Source organism: Ranitomeya imitator, chromosome 3 (assembly GCF_032444005.1).
Source record: "Ranitomeya imitator isolate aRanImi1 chromosome 3, aRanImi1.pri, whole genome shotgun sequence".
In the NCBI taxonomy this organism is placed as follows: Eukaryota; Metazoa; Chordata; class Amphibia; order Anura; family Dendrobatidae; genus Ranitomeya; species Ranitomeya imitator.
Window position 1 is genome coordinate 572,140,051 of NC_091284.1, and position 27,962 is coordinate 572,168,012.

General features: G+C 42.5%; 1 protein-coding gene across 2 annotated transcripts in view; it reads left to right on the forward strand.

Moving 5' to 3' along the window:
* The window catches only part of ERCC5 (ERCC excision repair 5, endonuclease), a 92,813-nt gene extending 66,862 nt beyond the window's left edge, over positions 1–25,951 (forward strand). For both annotated transcript variants that reach the window (XM_069757960.1, XM_069757959.1), the window contains exons 13-16: positions 9,705–9,849; positions 12,538–12,738; positions 13,523–13,607; positions 25,328–25,951. In XM_069757960.1, the coding sequence (XP_069614061.1) occupies positions 9,705–9,849; positions 12,538–12,738; positions 13,523–13,607; positions 25,328–25,873 (977 nt within the window). In that variant the 3' untranslated portion in view covers positions 25,874–25,951. The remainder of the gene's footprint in view (positions 1–9,704; positions 9,850–12,537; positions 12,739–13,522; positions 13,608–25,327) is intronic.
* Positions 25,952–27,962: the final 2,011 nt, after the last annotated feature.

Genomic DNA, 27,962 nt, shown 5'->3' on the forward strand with positions numbered 1-27,962 from the left:
AAAACAAAAAAAGAAACAATTCTTGAATTGCTGGTCTTTGTTCATTCAACCTCTCAAAAATCGGAATAGACAGGGATTAAAAAAAAAAAAATTGCGCCTTTAAAATGGTACCAATAAAAACCTCAACACGTCCCACAAAAAACACACCCTCACATGACTGACGAAATATGGAAACATTATGGCTACATATAGAATGGAAAAACTAGTTTTTGCAAAAAATAAAAAGCATGTTTTAGTGTGTTTCGGAATTCAAAATCAATTTTTCACCTGCTGCTGATTTGTTCATTCTGCCTACCAACCAAGTTTCGTCCCATATTTATCCTGCAATCTACATTAAGCGCTTACATCGGGGTTTCCATGTAAGTCTCTGAAGTATGTGATTCAAATGGAAGTCCTGCGGAAGACTTCCTATAACAGTGATGGTGAACGTTTTAGAGACAGAGTGCCCAAACTTCAATCCAAAACTCACTTATTTATGGCAGTGTGTCAACACTGCAATTTAACTTGAGGTTTTAATTTAGAAAAATAAGTCCTACATTAGCGCGCTATAGAGTCTATAATGGCAAAGCACTTGTAAGCACTGCTCTTCACGCCTAAGATACTAGCCACCGATTCCTGTAGAGGTCTTTTCTTGAGAATGGAGAATAGTTTTAATCAAAAGTAAAATTGCAAAGTTGTTTGTTTTTATAACCTCGTTCCAATTGTAACCTTTTATCATGATCAGAATAATCCTTTTAAGTCAGGGATGGCAAATGCAAATGCACAGAGGGCCAAAATTAAAAGCTTGGACAAAGTCGCGTGCCAAACTTGCTAATTGATGAGGAAAAAACTTCATTTTATTTGATTAAAAAAAAGGTCTACTATTGATCAACTTTTGGAATAATATTGGAATAATGTTATGTAATAGCAGTAAAAAAAATATGGTCTCATTTAACCCCTTCATGACCTTGGGATTTTTCATTTTTCCGTGTTCGTTTTTCACTCCCCTCCTTCCCAGAGCAATAACTTTTTTTATTTTTCCGTCAATTTAGCCATGTGAGGGCTTATTTTTTGCGGGACGAGTTGTACTTTTGAACGACATCATTGGTTTTAGCATGTCTTGTACTAGAAAACGGGAAAAAAATTCCAAGTGCATTGAAATTGCAAAAAAAAGTGCAGTCCCACACTTGTTTTTTGTTTGGCTTTTTTGCTAGATTCACTAAATGCTAAAACTGACCTGAAATTATGTTCTCCAGGTCAGTACGAGTTCATAGACACCTAACATGACTAGGTTATTTTTTACCTAAGTGGTGAAAAAAAAATCCAAACTTTGCTAAAAAAAGAAAAAAAAAATTGTGCCATTTTCCGATACTCGTGGCGTCTCCATTTTTTGTGATCTGGGGTCGGGTGAGGGCTTATTTTTTGCGTGCCGAGATGTCGTTTTTAATGATAGCATTTTGGTGCAGATACGTTCCTTTGATCGCCCGTTATTGCATTTTAATGCAATGTCGCGGCGACCAAAAAAACTTAATTCTGGCGTTTCGAATTTTTTTTCTCGCTACGCCATTTAGCGATCAGGTTAAAGCTTTTTATAATTGATCGGGCGATTCTGAACGTGGCGATACCAAATGTGTAGATTTGATTTATTTTTTTTTAATTGATTTATTTTGATTGGGGCGAAAGTGGGGTGATTTAAACTTTTTATATTTTTTTTTTTTTTTTTTTTCACTTTTTTTTTAACTTTTTTTTTTTTTACTTTTGCCATGCTTCAATAGCCTCCATGGGAGGCTAGAAGCAGGCACAACTCGATCACCTCTGCTACATAGCAGCGATCTGCTGTTCGCTGCTGTGTAGCAGAAAATCAGGTGTGCTGTGAGCGCCGACCACAGGGTGGCGCTCACAGCTACCGGCGATCAGTAACAAGGTACAAGCATCGCCGACCTCCGATCATGTGACGGGGGTCGGCGATGCCTCATTTCCGGCCGCCCGGCCTGATGCGGTAGTTAAATGCCGCTGTCAGCGATTGACAGCGGCATTTAACTAGTTAATAGGTGCGGGCAGATCGCGATTCTGCCCGCGCCTATTACGGGCACATGTCAGCTGTTCAAAACAGCTGACATATCCCGGCTTTGATGCGGGCTCACCGCCGGAGCCCGCATCAAAGCGGGGCTTCTGACCTCGGATGTACTATCCCGTCCGAGGTCAGAAAGGGGTTAAATATATAATAACAAAGAATAAAAAAAAACCTTGAATAAAACAGTTAAGGGATGCAAACAAGTGCCCCCAAACACAGAAGGATACCCCCACAATGAATTCCTCCACATGCACAGTATGATGACCCTACTGTACACCCTTCCCTCAATCCTCTCAACCAAGAATGGTGAGCCCATCACCACCGTATGATTCTCCAACTGTAATCCCAACACAGCCCTCCATACAGTATAATGGGCACAAAAAGTCCTCCAAACAGTGTTATGGGCCCCACAGAGTGCTCTATACAGTGTAATGGGCCCCACATAAAAAAAAAAAAAGAAAAAGTAAATAACTACTCATTTGCCAGTTCCCCCGCTGCTCTGCATTCTTCATATATTACAGTCCTACCTGTGGGCAAGTGCACCATCTCCTCATCATTAGTGTCGCCACCCTCGGCACGCGAACAGCTTGATGGGACAGTGTGTGCAGAGGAGATGGTGCACATGCCCACTAGGAGGGCTCTGCGCGCCTGCTCTGGCTCACTTGCCATAGGTTGCCACCACTATCCTATAATGACGGAGAATGGAGGCATTATGGACTGGCCTACGATCCTGCAGTGTCGGTCTCTTTAGATGTGCATAAAAGTGCCGTCGGCCACAGTTTTGAGCACCTCTGGGGGGGAAAAAAGGACACTGCTGAACAGAGGCCAGACTGATTCCAGACTAACTCTGCTGCCTCGTTATAGTGAATGGATCCCTCGGGGGTTTCATCTTCATCATGTCATTCAGCGATTTAGATGGAACCTCAAGGTAAGTGCTAAACATAGAGCGCTGGGTAAATGTGATCCAAATGCCATGTAAAATGGCCCCAGTAAAAGAGTAAACTCAATCCACAAAAAAATCAACTCCCCACTCAGGTCCTTCATCTGTTAACAGACATATAGGGAGCTTCCGTGCACTATGGCTCCTTGCCCTCCCTTCCCCTAAAGAAATCCAGGGAATTCTGCACTCCCATATCCAAGTTCTCCCCCCTCACTTTCTGAGCCCCACAGAGTCTAAACCACATTTAGCCTCCACCTGTTTGGTTTTTCTGTAGCGATGAGGGCCCTCTTAATTTACGGGCGCAAGTCTCCAGAAGCACGAGTTGGGCACTACAATTGCAGATTTGCAAATATCATCACTATACTTGTAGATATAATTCCTAAAGGAGTATAATTTCCAAAATGGAGGTCACTTGAGCAGGGAATATTCTGCACTTCTAGCACTTAGGCTATGTTCACACGTTCCTGATTTCCCTCCTTTTTTTTCAGGACTAAAAACCGCAGCTCTTGGCAGAAAACGCAGGTCCGTTTTTTTGTGTGTTTTTTGGTGCGTTTTTTGATGCGTTTTTTGATGCAGTTTTCTATGCAGAGTCTGTGTGTTTTCTAGGAAGTTTTTTAGGGTTAAAATGGCTGAAAATACCCTAACCTTAACCCTAACCCTACCCCTAACCCTAACCCTATTCTAACCTTAGTGGAAAAAAAAAAAATTCTTAATTTTTTTATTGTCCCTACCTATGGGGATGACAAAGGGGGGGGGGGGGGGGTCATTTACTATTTTTTTTATTTTGATCACTGAGATAGGTTATATCTTAGTGATCAAAATGCACTTTGGAACGAATCTGCCGGCCGGCAGATTCGGCGGGCGCACTGCGCATGCGCCCGCCATTTAGCAAGATGGCGGCGCCCAGGGAGAAGACGGCCGGACGGACACCGGGAGGCCGGGTGTGTATAAGGGGGGAGATGAGGGCACGGGGGGGGGCGGAGCACGGGGGGTGGCATCGGAGCATGGGGGGGTGGGATTGGGGCACGGGGGGCAGCCACACTGCAGCGGTTCTGCACCACAAACCGCAGTAAAACCCGCAGATATATTTTTCATCTGCGGGTTTTAATGCGGGTTTGACCTCACAATGGAGGTCTATGGGTGCAGAACCGCTGCAGTTTTGCAAAAATAAGTGACATGGTACTTCTTTTTTACCGCGGCTATTCAGCGCGGCTTTTTTCGCGATTTTCGGCAATGTGGGCACAGCAGTTCCTGTTTTCCATAGGGTACATTGTAATGTACCCTGCATGGAAAACAGCTGTGGACCCACAGCAGGAAAATCGCGGCGATTCCGCATGAAAAAAAGGATGGTGTGAACATGGCCTTAGGGGCTTTGTATATGGAGTCTGCAAACTATTGTTGGAAAATCTGGGGATAAAACATTTTTTTTTGTGATCAATGCACCCTTAGATGAATTCATTGAGTAGTGTGGTTTGTAAAATGGGGTCACTTATGGGGGTGTTCTGGCATCTTAGGGGGCCTTCCAGTGGGTCATGGCACCCGCGAACCAGAACGGTAAAATCTCCATTCTAATATGGCGCACCTTCCCTTCTGAGCTTTTCACTGTGCCTGAAAAGTCATTTCTGATTACATATAGGGTATTGGTACGCTCAGGATAAATTGCACAACAAACACGGAGATCCTTTTTTTTTTTTTTTTTTTTTTTTTTCTGAGTAAGCCTAATAAATAAATTTTGGGGCTAAAACATCATTTTAGTGGTAAATATGTAATTATTCATTCTTCACCACCCAATTATATACATTTCTATAAGGCACATGTAATGTCAACATGCTCACTTCACCCCTAGATAAATTCATTGAGTGGTGTAGTTTTGTAAAATGACATCACTTATGGGGGGGTTTCCTTCTGTTCTGGCACCTCAGAGGCTCTGCCAATGTGACATGGCACCCTCAAACCATTCCAGCAAAATTTGAACTTCAGTATGGCGCTCACGGTGGCTCAGTGGTTAGCACTGCAGCCTTGCAGTGCTGGAGTCTTGGGTTCAAATCCCACCAAGGACAACATCTGCAAAGAGATTACATGTTCTCCCCCGTGTTTGCGTGGGTTTCCTCTGGGTTCTCAGGTTTCCTCCCACATTCCAAAGACCTACTGATAGGGAATTTAGATTGTGAGCCCCATTGGGGACAGTGATGATAATGTGTGTAAAGCACTGCGTAATATGTTAGCGCTATATAAAAATAAAGATTATTACAAAGATTATTATTCTACCCTTCTTCTGTTATACAGTCATGGCCAAAAGTATTGACACCCCTTCAATTCTGTCAGATAATACTAATTTTCTTCCTGAAAATGATTGCAAACACAAATTATTTGGTATTATTATCTTCATTTAATTTGTCTTAAATGAAAAAAATAAAAAAAGAATTGTCCTAAAGCCAAATTGGATATAATTCCACACCAAACATAAAAAAAGGGGGTGGACAAAAGTATTGGCACTGTTCGAAAAATCATGTGATTCTTCTCTAATTTGTGTAATTAACAGCACCTGTAACTTACCTGTGGCACCTAACAGGTGTTGGCAATAACTAGATCACACTTGCAGCCAGTTGACATGGATTAAAGTTGACTCAACCTCTGTCCTGTGTCCTTGTGTGTACCACATTGAGCATGGAGAAAAGAAAGACCAAAGAACTGTTTGAGGACTTGAGAAACCAAATTGTGATGAAGCATGAGCAATCTCAAGGCTACAAGTCCATCTCCATAGACCTGAATGTTCCTGTGTCTAAACTTCTTGATGACACTGCGCACGGTAAAGCCCATGCACTGTGGCTAACCTCCCTAGATGTGGACGGAAAAGAAAAATTGACAAGAGATTTCAATGTAAGATTGTGCGGATGTTGGATAAAGAACCTCGACTAACATCCAAACAAGTTCAAGCTGCCCTGCATTCCGAGGGTACAACAGTGTCAACCCGTACTATCCATCGGTGTCTGAATGAAAAGACTGTATGGTAGGAGACCCAGGAAGACCCCACTTCTTACCCCGAGACAAAAAAGCCAGGCTGGAGTTTGCCAAAGCTTACCTAAAAAAGCTTAAAATGTTTTGGAAGAATGTTCTCTGGTCAGATGAGACAAAAGCAGAGCTTTTTGGGCAAAGGCATCAACATAGTTTACAGGAGAAAAAAAGAGGCATTCAAAGAAAAGAACACGGTCCCTACAGTCAAACATGGAGGAGGTTCCCTGATGTTTTGGGGTTGCTTTGCTGCCTCTGGCACTGGACTGCTTGACCGTGTTCATGGCATTATGAAGTCTGAGGACTACCAACAAATATTGCAGCATAATGTAGGGCCCAGTGTGAGAAAGCTGGGTCTCCCTCAGAGGTCATGGGTCTTCCAGCAGGACAATGACCCAAAACACACTTCAAAAAGCACTAGAAAATGGTTTGAGAGAACGCACTGGAGACTTCTAAGGTGGCCAGCAATGAGTCCAGACCTGAATCCCATAGAACACCTGTGGAGAGATCTAATAATGGCAGTTTGGAGAAGGCACCCTTCAAATATCAGGGACCTGGAGCAGTTTGCCAAAGAAGAATGGTCTAAAATTCCAGCAGAGCATTTTAAGAAACTCATTGATGAGGTGATGCAATTTATTACGTGCCAAACTAAAAATGTGGTATATGTACTGTGGTGCCCGTGCGGGCGCTACTATTTGGGTAAAACTATCAGATGTCTGTATGTGCGCTTTAGGGAACACTGCCGTTCTGTTACTACAGGAAAGGGGGTCCCTAGCCTAATTAATCATTTGCAGGAGGAACATGGAGGAAATGCGGAGGTATTGACATTTGCAGGGGTGGAACAGGTTAGGGTCCCGAAAAGAGGGGGTGACCATCATAATGTCCTATTGAGATGCGAGGCAATGTGGATAATGCGCACAGGGGCCATGGGTCCTGCAGGGCTCAATGATAAAGTTGACATGTCCATCTTTCTGTGAGCGGCATATACTTTTTTTAGTCATGGAGTGGATCGCACTGGTGTTTATAGCCTGTGGGACCGTAGAGCAGAGGTCCCCAACTCCAGTCCTCAAGGCCCACCAACAGGTCATGTTTTCAGGATTTCCTTTGCATTGCACAGGTGATGCAATTATTACCTGGGCAAAACTAAGGAAATCCTGAAAACATGACATGTTGGTGGGCCTTGAGGACTGGAGTTGGGGACCTCTGCCGTAGAGCACTATCCTGGATTGTGTTTGTGTTGACATGTTAAGCCTGAGGACATGCAGCAGCGGTGTAGACTGTAGTACCATGTGAGGATTTGAATTGGTCAAACGCGATTGTATAGCTATTATACGTGTCGATTCCATAATTACAGCATGACTGCATAAGGTCTGTTACATATGTCTTAACATTTTCAAATTTGTACAATGTCTATTATCGATATGATCTTAGCTCCGTGCACAGTGCTGGAGGTTTTGTTTTTAATGGTTTATGTTTTTAACTAGTTAGTGTACCGGGGGAGGGCGGGTGACGGCACAAGGAGGGGCGCTCGTGTCGGGCGCTACTTCAGGCGTCACATCCGTCCTCCCATCGAACCCGTTGAAGCGCCAGGAGGGCGCAAAACGGCCGTCGTTCGGCTGCCACTTTCTTTGTACACACCCCCGTGCCGTGAAGTTTTGCAATAAAGTACCTGTTTTAGAAGACCGGTGAGTGCTGCCAAAGTTTCTTCTTTATTTTTGCATCGCTGATGGTCGTTGTTCTGGCTACAGCACCTAAGGTCTGCTGGCCGGCTGAAGTCTGTGAGTTTCATGTTTTTCCGGTCTGAGTAGCGGTGGTGCGGTCAGCTGTTCTCTTCCCTGCACGTAAATGAAGATAATGCCAAATAATTTGTGTTTGCAATCATTTTCAGGAAGAAAATGAGTATTATCTGACAGAATTGCAGGGGTGTCAATACTTTTGGCCATGACTGTATTGGTCACTCAGTCACTTCAAATGTAATGTGGTCCCCCAAAAAATTGTTATGTAAATTTTGTTGGAAAAATAAGAAATCTCTGCTCAACTTTTAACCCTTGTAACTTCCTAGCAAAAGCAAAATAGTTTAAGAGAAAAAAAAAAAAAGTTTGATGTAAGGTAGACGAGGGAAATAACGGTTATGTGACATAATTTTTATGCCTTTAAATCAGTTAAGTTTCAAAATTGCAAAGCATTCCAAATGTTTGTCAAATTTCCAATATTTTCACAAATAACTGCAAGTCGTATCGAACAAATTTTACTACTTTCATGAAGTAAAATATGTCACAAAACCGTCTCAGAATTGGTGGAATCTGTTGAAGCGCTCCAGGGCTATAACCTCATAAAGTGACAGTGGTCAGAATTGAAAAATTTGGCTTTGGATGGGAAGGTGAAAACAGGCTTTGGGGTGAAGGTTTTAATTCAGAGGTGAGGAAATGGTGATTTCAACCATAATGGACATTCATCTGTTAAAGTTGACAAAAAAATGATTGTTACAGATGAGACGGCCGTGGTTTGAGTTTTGTTTCAGACAATCTTTCTTGAACTGCTTTGCAACCACTGACTTATATGTATTTGCTGTGCATTTATGATGAGTGTTTCTCTGGCGATGGGGTCCCCCACAATGTCGCTAGTGCCCATATCAAGCTTTTCAAGACAGGACCTGGAGACCCCATCAGGACTTCAATCAATCATGGCGTTCTCAGAATCCTAGTGCTGCTTCTTGTCTGGGCTTGTGTGAGTGAGCGATCAGAAGACAGTGTGCAGGCGGTGTCCGCTATATATTATAACTTGCGTTTCACTGCTAAGGCCTTGATCTTTGTAGTATAGCTGTTTGTCCCGAACAAACAGCAATCCCTGCATGCGTGAGACATTCCCTGCCATGAGACATTCAGCCGCGGGGTCTTAACTATATTTTTTGAGCACACCAAAGACACCGTTGGCATCCGATCATGCTCGCATAACACCTTATCCAAGCATGTTTGCTCCACACTATTAAAGGGGGGTGTATCGCTCAGGATTCTCTGGGTGTGTGTGTCTTTAAACTACTCTGCATTATGTGAGCAACATCCCTTTGTAAAGACCATGAAAATGCTGTGCAACATAACGAACAGTACTGATTTATATAGTACCACCTACATTTTTGGGTGACTCTTTTTTTCAAAGTTTTGCATTATACGTGCCCACATTGCGTTGTGCTTTTTCTGCTGAACACATATTTGTAATTCTTGCCGAACATCTTTAAAATTGTTTTTCTGCATAATTTGTTACACATGATGAATTTCTTGTAAATAAAAACCTTTGGGTTCAGCATGATCTCTGACTACAAATTTATCATAGATGTTGTACTTCCCACTTTTATTATGTATCTATAAGTTTAGCCTCGTCCTTTTTTGTCGTCTTCTTCAACCATGGCTTTTAAGACCCGTATGTTTTGCCAACCATTAAATAAACCCATTCTGAGTATAGTGTCCCTTTCTATGCTTTTGTATTCTGTATGCAATTTAGATCACTCATTAGTGTCATCATTTTACTAAATCATTTTTTTTTTTTTTAAATCACCACAGTAATGTGACTGATAATATTCACTTTCATTGCCTCTTTCTATCTGGACAGGGAAACATCAAGTGTTATTGGTACAGTGTTATATACTACTTTGCTTTGAAAAAATGTGAACTTATTAATTTTACTTCTAATTTTCTTTTGCAGGCTTGGATCGCTCTAAACTTATTAATTTAGCATATTTGATGGGGAGTGATTATACGGAAGGAATACCCTCAATTGGCCATGTATCTGCCATGGAGATACTGAATGAATTTTCTGGGTATGGTCTAGAACCTCTGATAAACTTCAAGTAAGTTCTGTAGTATGCATGTGTGATTATATAGATCTATAATGTTTAAATATGGATTTGGTTGTCTGGAAGTACTCTTTAACTATAATTTAGTTATTTAATTTTGCATCACCTTATCTGTGTCAATGGGTGTAATAATCTAATGCAGGAGGCTCAAACGCAGAGCCCAAAAAATGCATGCAGTCCCTGAGGCTGCTTCATGCGGCCTGCAGTCACCAGAGATCCCGTGATGTGGCTCTGTCCTGGAACCGTGAGGCCGGCGATTCTTTACAGTTGAATGTGTATCCTTAGGCTAGGTTTACATCGCGTTAGGGCAATTCTTTTAACGGATCCGTTTCTAAGCGGCACTAATGCAATTTAACTGATCGTTAACGCACGCATAGAATTACACTAGCGTAACGGATCCAAACGCATGTCAAAATCGGCATGCACTAGTGATGGTCCGTTATTTTGTGACGCACCTTCGAACGCGGACTACTAAGTTTTCGGGTCCGTAACGGCGAATGCACAGTGAATGGAAGCGTTCGCTCTGCATAAAACTCTATTGTTAACACATGCTAACGCAATGCAACCATGCGTTAATGCGATCGCAAAAATACAGACAATTTGGGCTCATCGTTGGCGCATCAGTTTAATGGATTTGTTAAACGTATTGCCCTAACGCGATGTGAACCTAGCCTTAGACGCAGAAGGATTTTCTTAATGTACATTTGAAACGTGGCAGATTTAGGAACATTACTACAGGATGGGCACATAACTATAAGATGAGGACATTACTACAAAATGCAGACCAGGATGGGGACAGTACTATAAGATGGAGACCAGAATGGGGACAGTACTACAAGATGCTGACCAGGACGAGGACTTTACTACAAGATGGAGATATTACTATAAGATGTTGGTCAGAATTACTACATGGTGCTAATTGTAAGACAAAATTACTGTATGTAGCCAATTGTGGGACACAATAAGGAAATAAAAAAAAGCTAAAATAAACAAAAAAATTGTACACTCAAAATGCTGTTTTAAATATAAACTAAAGTAAACAAAGTGCATGATTATTATCGCTGCATCCGTAATGACCGAAGCAATAAAACTGTACCGTAACCCATAAGATGAATGCTATTTAAAAGGATAAAATTAAAAAACAAGCCAAAACATTTGGAAAAGGTGTATAGAAAAAACAATATTGTATCACTAAAAATATAATCTCACCCTGGAAAGAATGTGGCCCTTCAAGTTCACATTCTTCCATGTACGGCCCATATACTCAGCATTGTTTGAGACCCCTGAAATGTACTGTCTTATGGTTTCAAGGAGCTCTAAGCTTCTGTAAAATAGAGATCAAATTATACATACTACTTTGTTACATTCTTTGTTAGTGGATAGGTCATCTGTGTCTGATCGGTCAGTCCTACACGCGGCACCCCCACCGACCAGCTCATCTCAGAGTCAGTAGTGGCCACCAGCCAGAACTTCTCACTTGCGGAGCTGGCAGTCTTCTGATAGTGGCTGCCTCCTATTAACTTGAATAGGAGGTGGATGTGAAGTGGCCGCGACAGGGTACGATCAGGAGACACCGAGAGCAACTGATCGGCGCGGGTGCCAGGTGTTGGACCCTGATGGATCAGATGTTCATGAACTATCCTAAGGATAGGTAGTCAATGCTATAGTGGACAACCTCTTTTTAATGTAAGGGAACTTCAAAGCGGACCTATCGCCAAGTTAAAACCATATCACAGGATTTTCTGAGGATATGTCTTTTTTAATGGGTTGTCCAGGTTTAACACGAAAGTCTGCAGTCCCTCTGTGTGATGGCAAACTTGTGAATACTTGCAGCACACTGTCCGGATTCTTCAGCGTCTGCTGGTGGCTCGGTCATAAAACTGCAAGACCCTGGAGAAAGCAGCAGTAGCTGAGTATATTAATACACTTGCACAACACTACATGCCCATATACACAGATTTAATTAAAAAATATATAGTTTGGAGTGCTTCTATAATGTTTAGGCAGCATGATCTTATGACCAGTTCCCCTTTTAAAGTTCTATTGGGTTTTATTTTATGCACAAGCAATATACACTCGTGTCGTGTAATCTAATCTATTGTCATATGGCTTCAAAGATTTTTAATGTTTACAGACAATTATGTGTGTTATACTATTAAGTGTTCAAAGCATTCTTTCCTTGTCCATTCATTATAACTGAAGCCCCAACCTTCCTCTGCTCAGATCTTCTTAAAGACTGTAAAGCTATTGCAGATGTTGAAGCTTCTTAATTACAAGTATTTGATTTGGAGAGGAGACTTTGAAAGGCACTTGGAGTTGCAGAGACTAATTTGGTGGTAGAAACTGTGGGTGGTATCCATTTACAGTGCCTGGCATTCTCGTTCTGTAAAAACAAGTTTATGTAATGGGACTCATTCAAGGAGCTGTCAACTCTTGATGTTTAAAAATACCATGTTTGAATAGAAGCTGACCTGCACTACGCAAGCGTGGCCACTAGACTGTGCACTGAGTTTTCTGTCCCGCTCCATACACAGTTTACACCTTGCCACCACCAGAGTTCGTAACATCAGATTGAGGGAACGACCCTCAGCACCACCACCAGTATGATATTGCTCACCTATCCTAAGAATAGGATAGAGCATCAGTAATAAAACAGTCCCTTTTAACCAAATTTCTTTGCAGGGATTGGTGGGCAGAAGCCCAAAAGAATAAGAAGATCAGCGTTAATCCTAACGATACCAAAGTGAAGAGGAAATTACGTAATCTGGAGCTACAACCTGCGTTTCCTAACCCTGCTGTAGCTGATGCATATTTGAAGCCTGTGGTAGATGATTCCAAAGGAGCTTTTGCCTGGGGAAGGCCAGATCTAGATGAAATCCGGGAATATCCTTTACATAGTTACAATTTGTATAGAATCATCCAGAATAAGATTTTAGAAGTCTTTCAAATAAACTTGTATTCTCACATTTTTATGTATGTTACAGTTTTTCAGAACATGGTTTCATTATTAAAGAGGACCTTTCACCAGTTTGAGCATTTTAAACTGTCAACATCCTGGATTGGTGGCGGCCGAACTGACTTAAAATCTACTGTTGTTTTTATTTTTCATCTTTATTACAGAAGTATTAGCATAGATTAGGATCTAAACTGTACAAGCTGAGACCAAGAGGGTGTTGGCATAGATTGGACTCTAGGGGCATGCTCACTACATGACACCCCCTGCTTCTGATAGGCCAAAATCATGCAGGGGAATTAAAAACACTCTCCGAGAAAAGGTCATAGCAGGCCTTTTCATTTTGAGACATGTCACGACACACAGCCATGCTCTCTGATCTCTCTGAATCTACGGAGTAGACTAGAGCAGAGCTACAGTATGTGTGATTACAAACACTTTTTGCAGCTTTTCTCTCTGTCTATGGGTTTAATCTGGTATCGCAACCTATCTGATCTATTGAAATTATTGGGACTGAATTGAATAGTCAAAAGCACAACCAGTGGAAAGGAGCAGAATCCCTTTTGTTTTGTTTTGTTTTTTCCTTGACCACTCCTTTTTTTTAATTTATTTATTTTTATTTTTTTATTGCTTGCATCCTTGTTTACATAGATGAAGCATTAATTGTACACTGTAGTACTTACAATTTAAACCAGTTTTCTTAACTCCAAATACATTTTGTGAGAGCCGCTTTGGCTGGTATCGATCCAAAACTGATGAAGTTTTACTGCCAGTGATGAAACAGTTAAATTCACAGCAGGTAAGTCCCTATTTGCTCAAACATATTCTTTAATCGTAGATGTGTGCATTTAATATAATGGATCTTTTGAATTATTATTATTTTTATTTTATTTTTCCTAGAAACCGTGCACCTCTGTGAATAGGCTGTATCTGGCATTGCTACTCATTCCCATATAACTAAATAAGACTGGGGTCCAATGTCATACATAGCCAATAGGCAAGAGCGTTGCTGTGTTTGTTTTTTTTTTGTTTTTTTTTTTGAGGAGGTGGGGGTTGTTTGTAACCTTGGGTCAGATTTCCACCTATGTGATATTGATGACCTATCCTAAGGAAAGTACACAACAAAGATATTCCTATAAATACACCGAACATCCCAAATAGAGTAAACTATTAGCTGTATGTTATCACTTCAAAAGACACATTAGACCAACAAAAATAAAAACCTTTTAAATACACATAAAAGCATAATGGGGCCTGAATATTAAATATTCATACCTAGTAAGTGACCATGCCCTAAATAGCGCAATAAACTAGGCCTGAAAACAGTGGCTGTTTTAAACTAAATAGGGCTATAGTATATCATATATACGAATACAAAGGAGAAAAATGACCTATCCAATAATTCAGACAATTGCACCATTTAGTAATTTGACATCCAAACAGTATAAGTGTGCTGAAAACATTACAGGGAGTGGATACTAAATAATTGCTTGTATAAACTCCCACACGTATCGCTGCCAATTGGCAGCTAACTGTTTATCAGGGAAACGCAGTAGATGTAGTATATCTTGACTTCAGCAAAGCATTTGACAATGTCACACTATCCTTATTGAAAAAATTACCAAGTATAGAAGGCAACTGTTAGGTGGATTCATAACTGGCTTAGTGATCGGACCCAAAGAGTGGTCATAAATAGCTGCGCTTCTATTTTGAAGAATGTCTCAAGTAAGATACCACAAGGCTTTGCTCTGGGCCCTGCGTTGTTCTTTATCAATGATTTAGATGAAGTAATTGAGGGTTAACTGATTAAATTTACTGATGACACAAAGTTAGGAGGGATAGCTAATACTAGAGAAGAAAAATGAAAAAAAGCATATACAAACTGGAAGGATTAGGGCTAATCAACAGCACATGTGAAAAAGACTTGGGTACACTAATAGATCACAGACTGCACATGAGTCAACAGTGTGATGCTGCAGCAGCAAACAAACCAAACATTTTAAGCTATATTAAGAGGATGATACAGTCTAGATCACGAAAATACTTCAGACAGATGTCCAGCCTCTAATACCAGAAGACCCAGACTCATGGTAATATGTGGACAGAGCACTATACACTCAGCCACAGAAAAAAAAACACTCCAAAATAAGCATTATAAAATAGGAGCACAGGAGTGTTTAAAAATGTACAAAAATACTTTATTAGCACCTAAAATATTACATACTAATCACACCAAACAAGTGCAAAATGAGGACACACAGTAGTGGTTCTCTGCAGAAATGTATAATTACAGAAAGTTCATATACAGGTCAGAAAATTCTTTATGGTAAGGTCTACTATGTAAGTTTGTATCCCTTTAATTAAATACTGCCTCAAATAGGGAAAACACTACATAAATCTCCCATATCAAAAAGAATCATTGGTATCACTTCAGAGGTACAAACACGAATGTGGAATAAAAGGTACTGTATATACTCGTTTGGAAGTGCATTTGAACAGCAAGGTGGATTGCTGTTGAGGGGAACTAGAGAAAAAAAAAAATCTATAAATCTTCAGCATAGCGAGTGTGAGCGAGCTAAGTGTGACCAGAGCGTAAGTGTGGACAGCGGTAAGTGTGACTTGTGATTCAGTGAAGAGGTATTTGGAAAGCCTTTAACAAATACCTGTGTGAATTGGTGTGAGTTGCTGAATTGGGAGTAGCTATATTCATAAGGGGTTAACTTAGGGTGGGGGCTCATAGTTAAGGGTTTATAAGGGGCAGCTGTTTGGGGCTCAAGTCCTTTTTGGAAGTGCACTTGAACAGCAAGGTGGATTGCTGTTGAGGGGAACTAGAGAAAAAAAAATCTATAAATCTTCAGCATAGCGAGTGTGAGCGAGCTGAGTGTGACCAGAGCGTAAGTGTGGACGGCGGTAAGTGTGACTTGTGATTCAGTGACTTTGGAGTCAGGGAGTTTCCAAGGGAGGAAGTACTGAATTGCTGTCTTTTTTTTTTTTTTTTTTTTTTTAATTAATACTTTGTATTTATTTTTTATTTATTTATTTTTTATTTAACTTTTCTGTCTGGTGCAATCCCCATTAGGAAATGTGCTCCACGATTGTTAATGCCATCCAGTGCACATCTTGCCACATGTATGCAGTCCTTGAGCAGCCGATCGAGGGTGCATACTGCTGTGCGAGATGTGAGCACGTTGTGCATTTGGAAACCCAGATTCTGACTCTAAATGTGCAGCTGGCAACACTGAGATCCATTGACAATATGGAGAGGAGTCTTCTGCTCACGGAGCAGACGCTCTATGGGACAGATGAGGGGGGGATGGTAGGATGGAGCTGCAGGACGGTGAAGTAGCAAGCTGGATGACAGTTAGGAGGTGGGGTAGAGGGAAGAGTGCCAGGGAGGCTAGTCCTGATCTGGAACACCCCAATAAGTTTGCTAAGTTGGCAGATGAGGGGGGTGCCAGTACAGGGGTAGCACTGCTGCAGCCAGGCATGTCCTCTGAAAGCCGGGGGAGTGACTGCTCCAGTAAGGAGGGAAATAGGAGAGCAGGGCAGGCCAGACAGGTGCTGGTAGTGGGGGACTCCATTATTAGGGGAACAGATAGGGCAATCTGTCACAAAGACAGGGATCTTCGAACGGTGTGCTGCCTACCTGGCGCTCGAGTCCGACACATCGCTGATCAAGTGGACAGATTACTGGGAGGGGCTGGTGAGGACACAGCGATCATGGTGCACATAGGCACAAATGACAAAGTTAGAGGTATGTGGAAGGTCCTTAAAGATGATTTCAGGGAATTAGGCTGCAACGCCAGAGAGGCAACGGGAGATTAGGGAGGTTAATAAGTGGCTCAAGAATTGGTGTAGGAAGGAGGGGTTTGGGTTCCTGCAGAACTGGGCCGACTTCTCAGTTGGCTACAGGCTCTACGCTAGGGATGGACTGCACCTCAATGGGGAAGGTGCAGCTGTGCTGGAGGAGAAAATAGCTAGAAGGTTGGAGGATTGTTTAAACTAGGGATTCGGGGGGAGGGTATTCATTTCATAGGAGGGGAAGATAGTGCAGACAGAGACCTGGGCACAAATAAGGAAGTTGGGGGTGGTGGTGGCATGGGGGGTGGGGTTAGAACAGTTAATAATTTAAGAAAGAGTAGAGGTACAGAGAGGAACATCAAGTGCATGTATACTAATGGCAGAAGCCTCGCCAACAAAATGGACGAATTAGAACGAATGTTGTTGGAGCATAATTATGACATGGTGGGGATATCTGAAACGTGGCTGGATGAGAGCCATGACTGGGCTGTTAACTTGCATGGCTATAGTCTGTTCAGAAATGACCGTACAGATAAGCGAGGGGGTGGGGTGTGTCTATATGTAAAATTGTCCTTAAAACCCATCCGGCGTGATAATATAGGTGAATTTAATGAAAATGTAGAATCCCTGTGGGTGGAGATAAGGGGAGGGGGAAAAAATAATAAATTACTGATAGAGGTTTGTTATAAATCTCCAAAAATAATGGAAGCAATGGAGAATATCCTCGTAAAGCAAATAGATGAAGCTGCGACTCAAGGAGAAGTCATTATTATGGGGGACTTCAACTACCCTGAAATAGATTGGGGAACAGAAACCTGCAGTTCCAGCAAAGGTAATCGGTTTTTGACAACTATGAGAGACAATTACCTTTCACAACTGGTTCAGGACCCAACAAGAAGGGGGGCACTGCTAGACCTAATATTAACCAACAGGCCAGACCGCATAGCAAATATAAGGGTTGGGGGTTACTTGGGAAATAGCGATCACAAAATAATAAGTTTTCATGTATCCTTTAAAAAGATGTGTAATAGAGTGGTTACAAGGACACTAAACTTCAGGAGGGCAAATTTCCAACGGATGAGAGAGGATCTTGGTGCAATTAAATGGGATGATATCCTGAGACACAAAAATACACAAAGAAAATGGGAGACGTTTATTAACATCCTGGATAGGACCTGTGCACAGTATATGCCGTATGGGAATAAACATACTAGGAATAGGAGGAAACCAATATGGCTAAATAGAGCTGTAAGGGGCGCAATAAGTGACAAAAAGAAAGCATTTAGAGAATTAAAGGCAGTAGGTAGTGAGGAGGCATTAAATAAATACAAAAAATTAAATAAATTGTGTAAAAAGCAAATCAAGGCAGCAAAGATTGAGACAGAGAGACTTATTGCCAGAGAGAGTAAAAATAATCCCAAAATATTCTTTAACTACATAAATAGTAAGAAACTAAAAAATGATAGTGTTGGCCCCCTTAAAAATAGTCTGGGTGAAATGGTGGATGAGGATGAGGAAAAAGCCAATATGCTAAATGACTTTTTTTCATCAGTATTTACACAAGAAAATCCCATGGCAGACAAAATGTCTAGTGCTAAAAATTCCCCATTAAATGTCACCTGCTTAACCCAGCAGGAAGTATGTTAGCGTCTAAAAATCACTAAAATTGACAAATCTCCGGGCCCAGATGGGATACACACTCGAGTACTGCAGGATTTAAGTACAGTCATTGATAGACCATTATTTTTAATCTTTAAAGACTCCATAATAACAGGGTCTGTACCACAGGACTGGCGTATAGCAAATGTGGTGCCAATATTCAAAAAGGGGACAAAAACTGAACTCGGAAATTATAGGCCAGTAAGCTTAACCTCTACTGTGGGTAAAATCCTGGAGGGCATTCTAAGGGATGCTATACTGGAGTATCTGAAGAGGAATAACCTCATGACCCAGTATCAGCACGGGTTTACTAGGGACCGTTCATGTCAGACTAATTTGATCAGTTTCTATGAAGAGGTAAGTTCCGGACTGGACCAAAGGAACCCAGTAGATGTAGTGTATATGGACTTTTCAAAAGCTTTTGATACGGTGCCACACAAAAGGTTGATACATAAAATGAGAATAATGGGGATAGGGGAAAATATGTGTAAGTGGGTTGAGAGCTGGCTCAGGGATAGGAAACAAAGGGTGGTTATTAATGGAGCACACTCGGACTGGGTAGCGGTTAGCAGTGGGGTACCACAGGGGTCAGTATTGGGCCCTCTTCTTTTTAACATATTTATTAATGACCTTGTAGGGGGCATTCAGAGTAGAATTTCAATATTTGCAGATGACCCTAAACTCTGCAGGGTAATCAATCCAGAGGAGGACAATTTTATATTACAGGATGATTTATGTAAACTAGAAGCTTGGGCTGATAAATGGCAAATGAGCTTTAATGGGGATAAATGTAAGGTCATGCACTTGGGTAGAAGTAATAAGATGTATAATTATGTGCTTAATTCTAAAACTCTGGGCAAAACCGTCAATGAAAAAGACCTGGGTGTATGGGTGGATGACAAACTCATATTCAGGGGCCTGTGTCAGGCAGCTGCTACAAAGGCAAATAAAATAATGGGATGCATTAAAAGAGGCATAGATGCTCATGAGGAGAACATAATTTTACCTCTATACAAGTCACTAGTTCGACCACATTTAGAATACTGGGCACAGTTCTGGTCTCCGGTGTATAAGAAAGACATAGCTGAACTGGAGCGGGTGCAGAGAAGAGCGACCAAGGTTATTAGAGGACTGGGGGGTCTGCAATACCAAGATAGGTTATTACACTTGGGGCTATTTAGTTTGGAAAAACAAAGACTAAGGGGTGATCTTATGTTAATGTATAGATATATGAGGGGACAGTACAAAGGCCTTTCTGATGATCTTTTTAATCATAGACCTGAAACAGGGACAAGGGGGCATCCTCTGCGTTTGGAGGAAAAAAGGTTTAAGCATAATAACAGACGCGGATTCTTTACTGTAAGAGCAGTGAGACTATGGAACTGTCTGCCGTATGATGTTGTAATGAGTGATTCATTACTTAAATTTAAGAGGGGACTGGATACCTTTCTGGAAAAGTGTAATGTTACAGGGTATATACACTAGATTCCTTGATAGGGCTTTGATCCAGGAACTAGTCTGATTGCCGTATATGTGGAGTCGGGAAGGAATTTTTTTCCCCAAGGTGGAGCTTACTCTTTGCCACATGGGGTGTTTTTGCCTTCCTCTGGATCAACATGTTAGGGCAAGTTAGGTTAGGCTATGGGTTGAACTAGATGGACTTATAGTCTTCCTTCAACCTTAACTATGTAACTATGTAAGCCAAGTTTTTCAGCACATTTTTTGTGCTGAAAACGCCCCCCTCAGCTTATACACTAGTCAATTGTCCCAGAAAACCGAGGGGGAGCAGTGGGTCACAGAGGAAGGAATCGGCTGTGGCAAAAGCCTGTGCCGCTGCTAAAGAGAAATTAATATTAATTTCTCTTATAGCGCGCACAGTGACACTCGCAGCCGCCGGCTTCCAGAAGACATCCTACTCACCCTCCAGCGTGCCCTCCCAGTATCTTGTTAGTCTCGGCGCCCTCGCATCATCTCGTTGGTTCTGGTTTTCAGAAGCTCTTCCTGTGCTGGGCAATCACATGACACCGCTCATTAAGGTAATGAATATGCATGCGTGTCCACTTTCATAGGTGTGGAGGGAATATTCATTACCTTAACCCCTTCCCGACCTGTGACGCCACGTGGGCGTCATGAAAGTCGGTGCTAATCCGACCTGTGACGCCTATGTGGCGTCATGGTAGGATCGTATCCCTGCAGATCGGGTGAAAGGGTTAACTAATTTCACCCGACCTGCAGGGACCTTTCACCCGACCTTTGCCCCCCACCTCTGTGGCTATGATCACTCTGATTGGCTGTTGAAAATGACATTACACTTTCAATCAGAGCAATCGTAATATTTCACCAATGAAAATTGGTTAAATATTACAATCCAGCCATGGCCGATGCTGCAATATCATTGGCCATGGCTGGAGACCACGATCTGCCTCTGCCTCTGTCCTGTCCGTCCTGTCCTCTACCCCCCCCCCCCCCCTCCGTCCTCCAGTCCGCTCTCCCAGTGCTCCGATCCCACCCCCTCATACTTGCCGACCTCCGGTGTCCGTCCGTCTTCTGCATGGGCGCGGCCATCTTCCAAAATGGTGGGCGCATGTGCGCCCGCCGAATCTGCCGGTAGATTCATTTTGATCACTGTGATAGATCATATCACAGTGATCAAAATAAAAAAAATAGTAAATAACCCCCCCTTTATCACCCCCATAGGTAGGGAACATAATAAAATAAAGAAAATATATTTATTTTTATTTTTCCACTAGGGTTAGGGTTAGAACTAGGGTTAGGGTTAGAACTAGGGTTAGAGTTAGAATTAGGCTATGTGCGGATTGGCCGCTGCAGATTCGTAGCAGTTTTCCATCACGTTTACACATGGAAGTTCATTCTATGTTCTCCGTAGTACACGCCTGCGCAATCTTGCCTTGCGCAGGCGTGTACTACGGAGGACATTGAATGAACTTCAATCCAATATTGCGGCCATCATGCAGCCAGCGGGTAAGGAAAGGGTGAATTAAACACCCGAAAACTCCGCCCATATGACCGAAAACCGGTCCCGCCAAATTCAGGTGACAGGTTCCCTTTAAGTCTCCTTACCCTTCTTTTTTGCAAGCTAAACCTTTTCAGACCCTTTAATCGTTCCTTGTAGGACATACTTTGCAGTCCGTTCACAATCCTGGTAGCTTTTCTCTGAATTTGCTCCAGTTTTTCAATGTCTTGTTTTTTTGTTTTGTTTGTTTGTCTTTAAATGTGGTGCCCAGTATTCCAGATGAGGCCTGATAAAGGATGTGTAGAGGGGGGATAATTACTTCACCTGACCTGGACTTCATGCTTCTCTTAATACATCCTAGAATGGTATTTGCCTTTTTTTGCTGCTTCACACTGTTAATACTTGTGCAGTCTGTGATCTATTAGTATACTCAATTCTTTTTCACACGAGCTGTTGCTTAATTCTATTCCACCCATTCTGTAGATGTAATTTTTGTTTTTCTTGCCCAGATGTAGAATCTTGCATTTCTCCCTGTAAAATACCATTAAGGGGGTTGGACCAGATGACCCAGGAGGTCCCTTCCAACTGTACTATTGTGACTATTGTAGAGAACGAAACTTCTTCTATATACAGTTAGGGCCAGAAATATTTGGACAGTGACACAATTTTCGCGAGTTGGGCTCTGCATGCCACCACATTGGATTTGAAATGAAACCTCTACAACAGAATTCAAGTGCAGATTGTAACGTTTAATTTGAAGGGTTGAACAAAAATATCTGATAGAAAATGTAGGAATTGTACACATTTCTTTACAAACACTCCACATTTTAGGAGGTCAAAAGTAATTGGACAAATAAACATAACCCAAACAAAATATTTTTATTTTCAATATTTTGTTGCAAATCCTTTGGAGGCAATCACTGCCTTAAGTCTGGAACCCATGGACATCACCAAACGCTGGGTTTCCTCCTTCTTAATGCTTTGCCAGGCCTTTACAGCCGCAGCCTTCAGGTCTTGCTTGTTTGTGGGTCTTTCCGTCTTAAGTCTGGATTTGAGCAAGTGAAATGCATGCTCAATTGGGTTTAGATCTGGAGATTGACTTGGCCATTGCAGAATGTTCCACTTTTTGGCACTCATGAACTCCTGGGTAGCTTTGGATGTATGCTTGGGGTCATTGTCCATCTGTACTATGAAGCGCCGTCCAATCAACTTTGCAGCATTTGGCTGAATCTGGGCTGAAAGTATATCCCGGTACACTTCAGAATTCATCCGGCTACTCTTGTCTGCTCTTATGTCATCAATAAACACAAGTGACCCAGTGCCATTGAAAGCCATGCATGCCCATGCCATCACGTTGTCTCCACCATGTTTTACAGAGGATGTGGTGTGCCTTGGATCATGTGCCGTTCCCTTTCTTCTCCAAACTTTTTTTTCTTCCCATCATTCTGGTACAGGTTGATCTTTGTCTCATCTGTCCATAGAATACTTTTCCAGAACTGAGCTGGCTTCTTGAGGTGTTTTTCTGCAAATTTAACTCTGGCCTGTCTATTTTTGGTATTGATGAATGGTTTGCATCTAGATGTGAACCCTTTGTATTTACTGTCATGGAGTCTTCTCTTTACTGTTGACTTAGAGACAGATACACCTACTTCACTGAGAGTGTTCTGGACTTCAGTTGATGTTGTGAACGGGTTCTTCTTCACCAAATTAAGTATGCGGCGATCATCCACCACTGTTGTCATCCGTGGACGCCCAGGCCTTTTTGAGTTCCCAAGCTCACCAGTCAATTCCTTTTTTCTCAGAATGTACCCAACTGTTGATTTTGCTACTCCAAGCATGTCTGCTATCTCTCTGATGGATTTTTTCTTTTTTTTCAGCCTCAGGATGTTCTGCTTCACCTCAATTGAGAGTTCCTTTGACCGCATGTTGTCTGCTCACAGCAACAGCTTCCAAATGCAAAACCACACACCTGGAATCCACCCCTGACCTTTTAACTACTTCATTGATTACAGGTTAACGAGGGAGACGCCTTCAGAGTTAATTGCAGCCCTTAGAGTCCATTGTCCAATTACTTTTGGTCCCTTGAAAAAGAGGACGCTATGCATTACAGAGCTATGATTCCTAAACCCTTTCTCCGATTTGGATGTGGAAACTATCATATTGCAGCTGGGAGTGTGCACTTTCAGCCCATATTATATATATAATTGTATTTCTGAACATGTTTTTGTAAACAACTAAAATAACAAAACTTGTGTCACTGTCCAAATATTTCTGGCCCTAACTGTATTTATGTAATACATTGAATATATAATTCAAGGAACTGGTCACTCGATTCATGCTGTCTGAACCAGGGGCAGCATGAATTAGAGCCTGGCAGAATGATTGCAGCCAAGCATGTCCTTCACTGAAACTCTACTGTTTCATAGAAATAATAGTTTGAAATGAGTTAGGCCATGTTCACACAATGCTTTTTTTACTGCGGAACCGCCGCGATTTTGCCGCTGCGGGTCCGCAGCTGTTTTCCATGCAGGGTACAGTACAATGTACCCTATGGAAAACAGGAACCGCTGTGCCCACATTGCGGAAATGCACTAAAAAAGCCGCGCTGAATAGCTGCGGTAAAAAAGGACCATGTCACTTCTTTGTGCGGCACTGCAGCGGTTCTGCACCGATTGACCTCCATTGTGAGGTCAAACCCGCAGTAAAACCCGCAGACGGAAAAAATATCTGCGGGTTTTCTGCGGTTTGTGGTGCAGAACCGCTGCAGCAGGAAGTGCGTGGGCGGAGTGTGGCTGTCCCCCCGTGCCCCAATCCCACCCCCCCATGCTCCGATGCCACCCCCCGTGCCCTCATCTCCCCCCCCTTATACTTACCGGGCCTCCTGGTGTCCGTCCGTCCGTCTTCTCCCTGGGCGCCGCCATCTTCCTAAATGGCGGGCGCATGCGCAGTGCGCCCGCCGAATCGGCCGGCAGATTCGTTCCAGGCACATTTTGATCACTGTGATAACCTCACAGTGGTCAAAATAAAAAAAAAAGGTAAATGATCCCCCCCCCCCCCTTTATCACCCCCATAGGTAGTAACAATAATAAAATAGAGAATTTATTTTATTTTTTTCCCCCCACTACAGTTAGAATTAGGGGTAGGGTATTCTCAGCCATTTTAACCCTAAAAAAACTTCCTAGAAAACACACACTCTGCAGAGAAAACTGCATTAAAAACCGCATCAAAAAACGCACCAAAAACGCACCAAAAAACACACCTGCGTTTTCTGCCAAGAGCTGCGGTTTTTAGTGCAGAAAAAACAGGGAAATCAGGAACGTGTGAACATGGCCTTAATCATATTTTGTACATTTATATTTTATTGTTTTATAAACCTCTTTTAGGTTCAATATGATCTATTTATTTAACTAACGACGGTATTAAACTATTTAGTCACAGCAGTACTTTTTAAGCTGATGTTGCATGGCTTGATAGGGGCAATTAGCTGACATGTTGGTTTTGTTAGCCTAAAATTATCATATTAGGCCTATATTACTGCTACATTTATAGGCCTGATGGTCTATACGAGGGCGTGTTGACATTGGCATTTGTGAGCACTGATTGGAGGAATCGTCAGCAGGACGTTTTGTAAGATGTATCAAAATGACTGCTCTATCTATGATATGTCACATGTCTCTCTGTAGTAGAAATACCATTGTAGCTGATTTCTCTTTTAGGGCCTAGTGGGGAAAACCCGGGTGAGCCGACATTGAGTGGGGATGCCATTTGCACTTTATTAGGGTGCCAACCTCCGGGGCCAAATAGGAACCACACTAGTATGCTTTATAGGATAATTTCCTCTTGGGCTTCCCTGGACCCCTTTTATCTTTTTAATCGCACCAATGTATGTTCTTCACAAAAATAATGTAAGATGGTAGTCTTCAAGTTGATTCTAGCCATTATAGGCTTTAATTATTAATAAAGGACTGTTTTAATAGTGTATATTCTGTGAATTGGGTTAGAATACAATACACACTTTTTGAATTGGTTTAGTTGGTGCTTTTGTTCTAATTCTGTAATTATCCTTCTGGCTTTTTTATTCACAGACCCAGCTCCGGATTGATTCATTTTTTCGGATGGAGAAACATGAGGCTCAAGGTGTGAAAAGTCAGCGACTGCGCAGAGCAGTGACTTGTATGAAAAGAAAGGAAAAGGACAGCGAAGCTCTAGAAGTAGAAGAAGCTACAATGCTGATGGAGAATGAGTATGGATATAGGGATGTGATAAATGCAATGCAGTGTAGAACCCCCCAGAAAGGGAAGAAGAAAAATGAGCAAAAATTGGATAGTCCTGCTCCCGAGAAGGCGGATGGCGGCTTTCTTGGGTTTGGGACCAAACCGTTGTCTTCTAAGGATGAAAAATCACTTGGTGAGGACTTGGACAGGGATACACAAAAACTCAAGAGTTGCACAGACACTTGCAAGGAAGTAAGTCCAAGCAAACCTAGCAAAGCTGACTCGAGTGTAAAAACGGAAACACTGGAAACTAGCAGTTCAAGTGACGATGATGATCAGGTAGTGATGGTAGCAGCCAAGCCTGTATTTAAGTGCAATAGGAGAAAACCGACAATTCTCAGGAGTAAAAAGAAATAACGAAGACAAAAAACAGCTTTGACCCATTCTTATCTTTTTTTTATACACCATTTTCTAATATTAAATTTTGTGCATCAATGAATTTTGTCTGTATTCATTTAATAGTCATTGTTTTCTATTCGCCATGACAGCACCCACTAGAGAGAGGGGATCCGCCCCTAGGAATAGGAAACCTACAGAGAGATAAAAGGGGCGGTCCCCCCTTGCTCCTCAGTTGGTTTCCTGTTCCTAGATGGGAACCCACAGAGAAGACTCTGGTGGATGCTATGGATGAAGAGGAAAACCCGCCTGGACTGCCGCCTGTGCGTCTCTGCTGAGCGGCAGGGGCTCCAGAGCGGGTAGACAGTCGGGGGAATGATCCTACTGGCTCCTCCCTCATCTGCTAATGCTGCTGCGATGCCTGGAGGTTCTCAACAGAGTCCCTGCTGGGACACTGTTGTGTGAGGCTACCGGTGAATGGGTAAGGAACGGCACCTACCTCTTTCGGCCCTGACTGGGGACAAGTAAGTGGAGTGCGCTCCTGGGATGTGAGCGCTGCTGTGATGCTGGCGTCTCCTCTGCCTACAACGTTTACCCCTGGGCGACATGAGATAGCTGCAGGTGCAGCACTTACCACGGCATCTTCCGGCAGTGCAGCAGAGACGCGGACGCATGCCCAGTAGCATCGGCGTCCCTGAAGTGGTTGGTTGAACTTCCGGGGTCGCGAAGTTAGAATGCCACTTCGGTGGAGGCGCCATGGCTGCTCCCTGTGTGGTCCGGTCCACTCTAACAAAGCCTGGATCAGGATACAAAGGTAAAAAAAAATAATAAAAAATACAAAAAATGGCAGGAAAGGGTGTGTTTAATGGTTCCTACACTATAAAGAGCATGTCGGCAGGTTGCAGTGTGCGCAATCATGTTGTCCCAAGAGGAGGTCACTGAGCGCCCTATGGAGGAGTTAATGTTACCCGTGGGTGATACCAGGAGGAAGAGTAGTGGACACTCGAAAGTGAGTGACTCCACTGACAAATCGGGGAAAAAGTCGTCCCGTTCCACACCCCAGGCTGATCAAGCAACCCGACAGCCGGTATATATTTTTATTTCCGGGGAGAGTGTATAGACAGCTTCATGGAATCTTATAGTAGTCTCTTCTGCTTGTGTTTTTTCTAGGCAAAAAAGATGGGGAAGTCCAAGCACAAGCAGTGTGCGATATATGTACCGAGCCCCTGCCTGACTCTTATATAAATAAATTGTGTCAGAGTTGTATAAATAACACCTTGCAGCAGGAGGGGTCGGTCAAAATGAATGAGATCTGTCTCATGATCCATGAAGAGCTTCAGTCATTAGGTGGTGGGCCATCTATGAATATTGAGAAGAGAAGCAGGAGAGCACCCTCACCTAGAGCATCTAGACACATCTGCAGAAAGCGGGGAGATTGATTCTGACATCTCTCAGGTTTCGGGTTCCTCGGATAAGGAGGATTATGTCTGTTGTCCTACTGACGGTGTGAACAATTTGGTGAAATCCGTAAGAAGCACAATGGGGCTATCAGAGTCTAAGGAACCTCAGATGCCGCAGGAGGTTGTTTGCAGGTCTCTCTCAGCAAAAAGGTCATGTATTTCCTGTTAATCAGACCATTAAGGACCTTGTAAAAAAGGAATGGAGTAAGCAGGGGCAAAAGGGGTTTGTACCAATATCTTGTAAGAGACGTTACCCCTTTGATGATGAGGACTTGGCCACCTGGGCTAAGGTACCTAAAGTGGATGCGGCCGTAGCATCCACCTCTCGCCGTTCTTTACCTGTGGAAGATGTTGGTTCTTTGTCTGATCCAATGGACAGAAAATCAGACGCGCTTCTTAAAAGATCATGGGAAGCCTGCATTACCGCATTTAAACCAGCCATCTCAGCCATGTGCACTAGCAGGTCTATGTTGGTTCGGCTAGACCAGCTGGATCAGAACATCAAGAGTGGTATATCCAGAGAAAAATTGCGTGCCTCTATTCCCTTGATTAAGGGTGCTGCGGCCTTTCTATCAGATGCCTCAATAGACTCGCTCCACTTAGCAGCCAGAACAGCTAACCTTACTATTACAGCTCGACGAGCGTTGTGG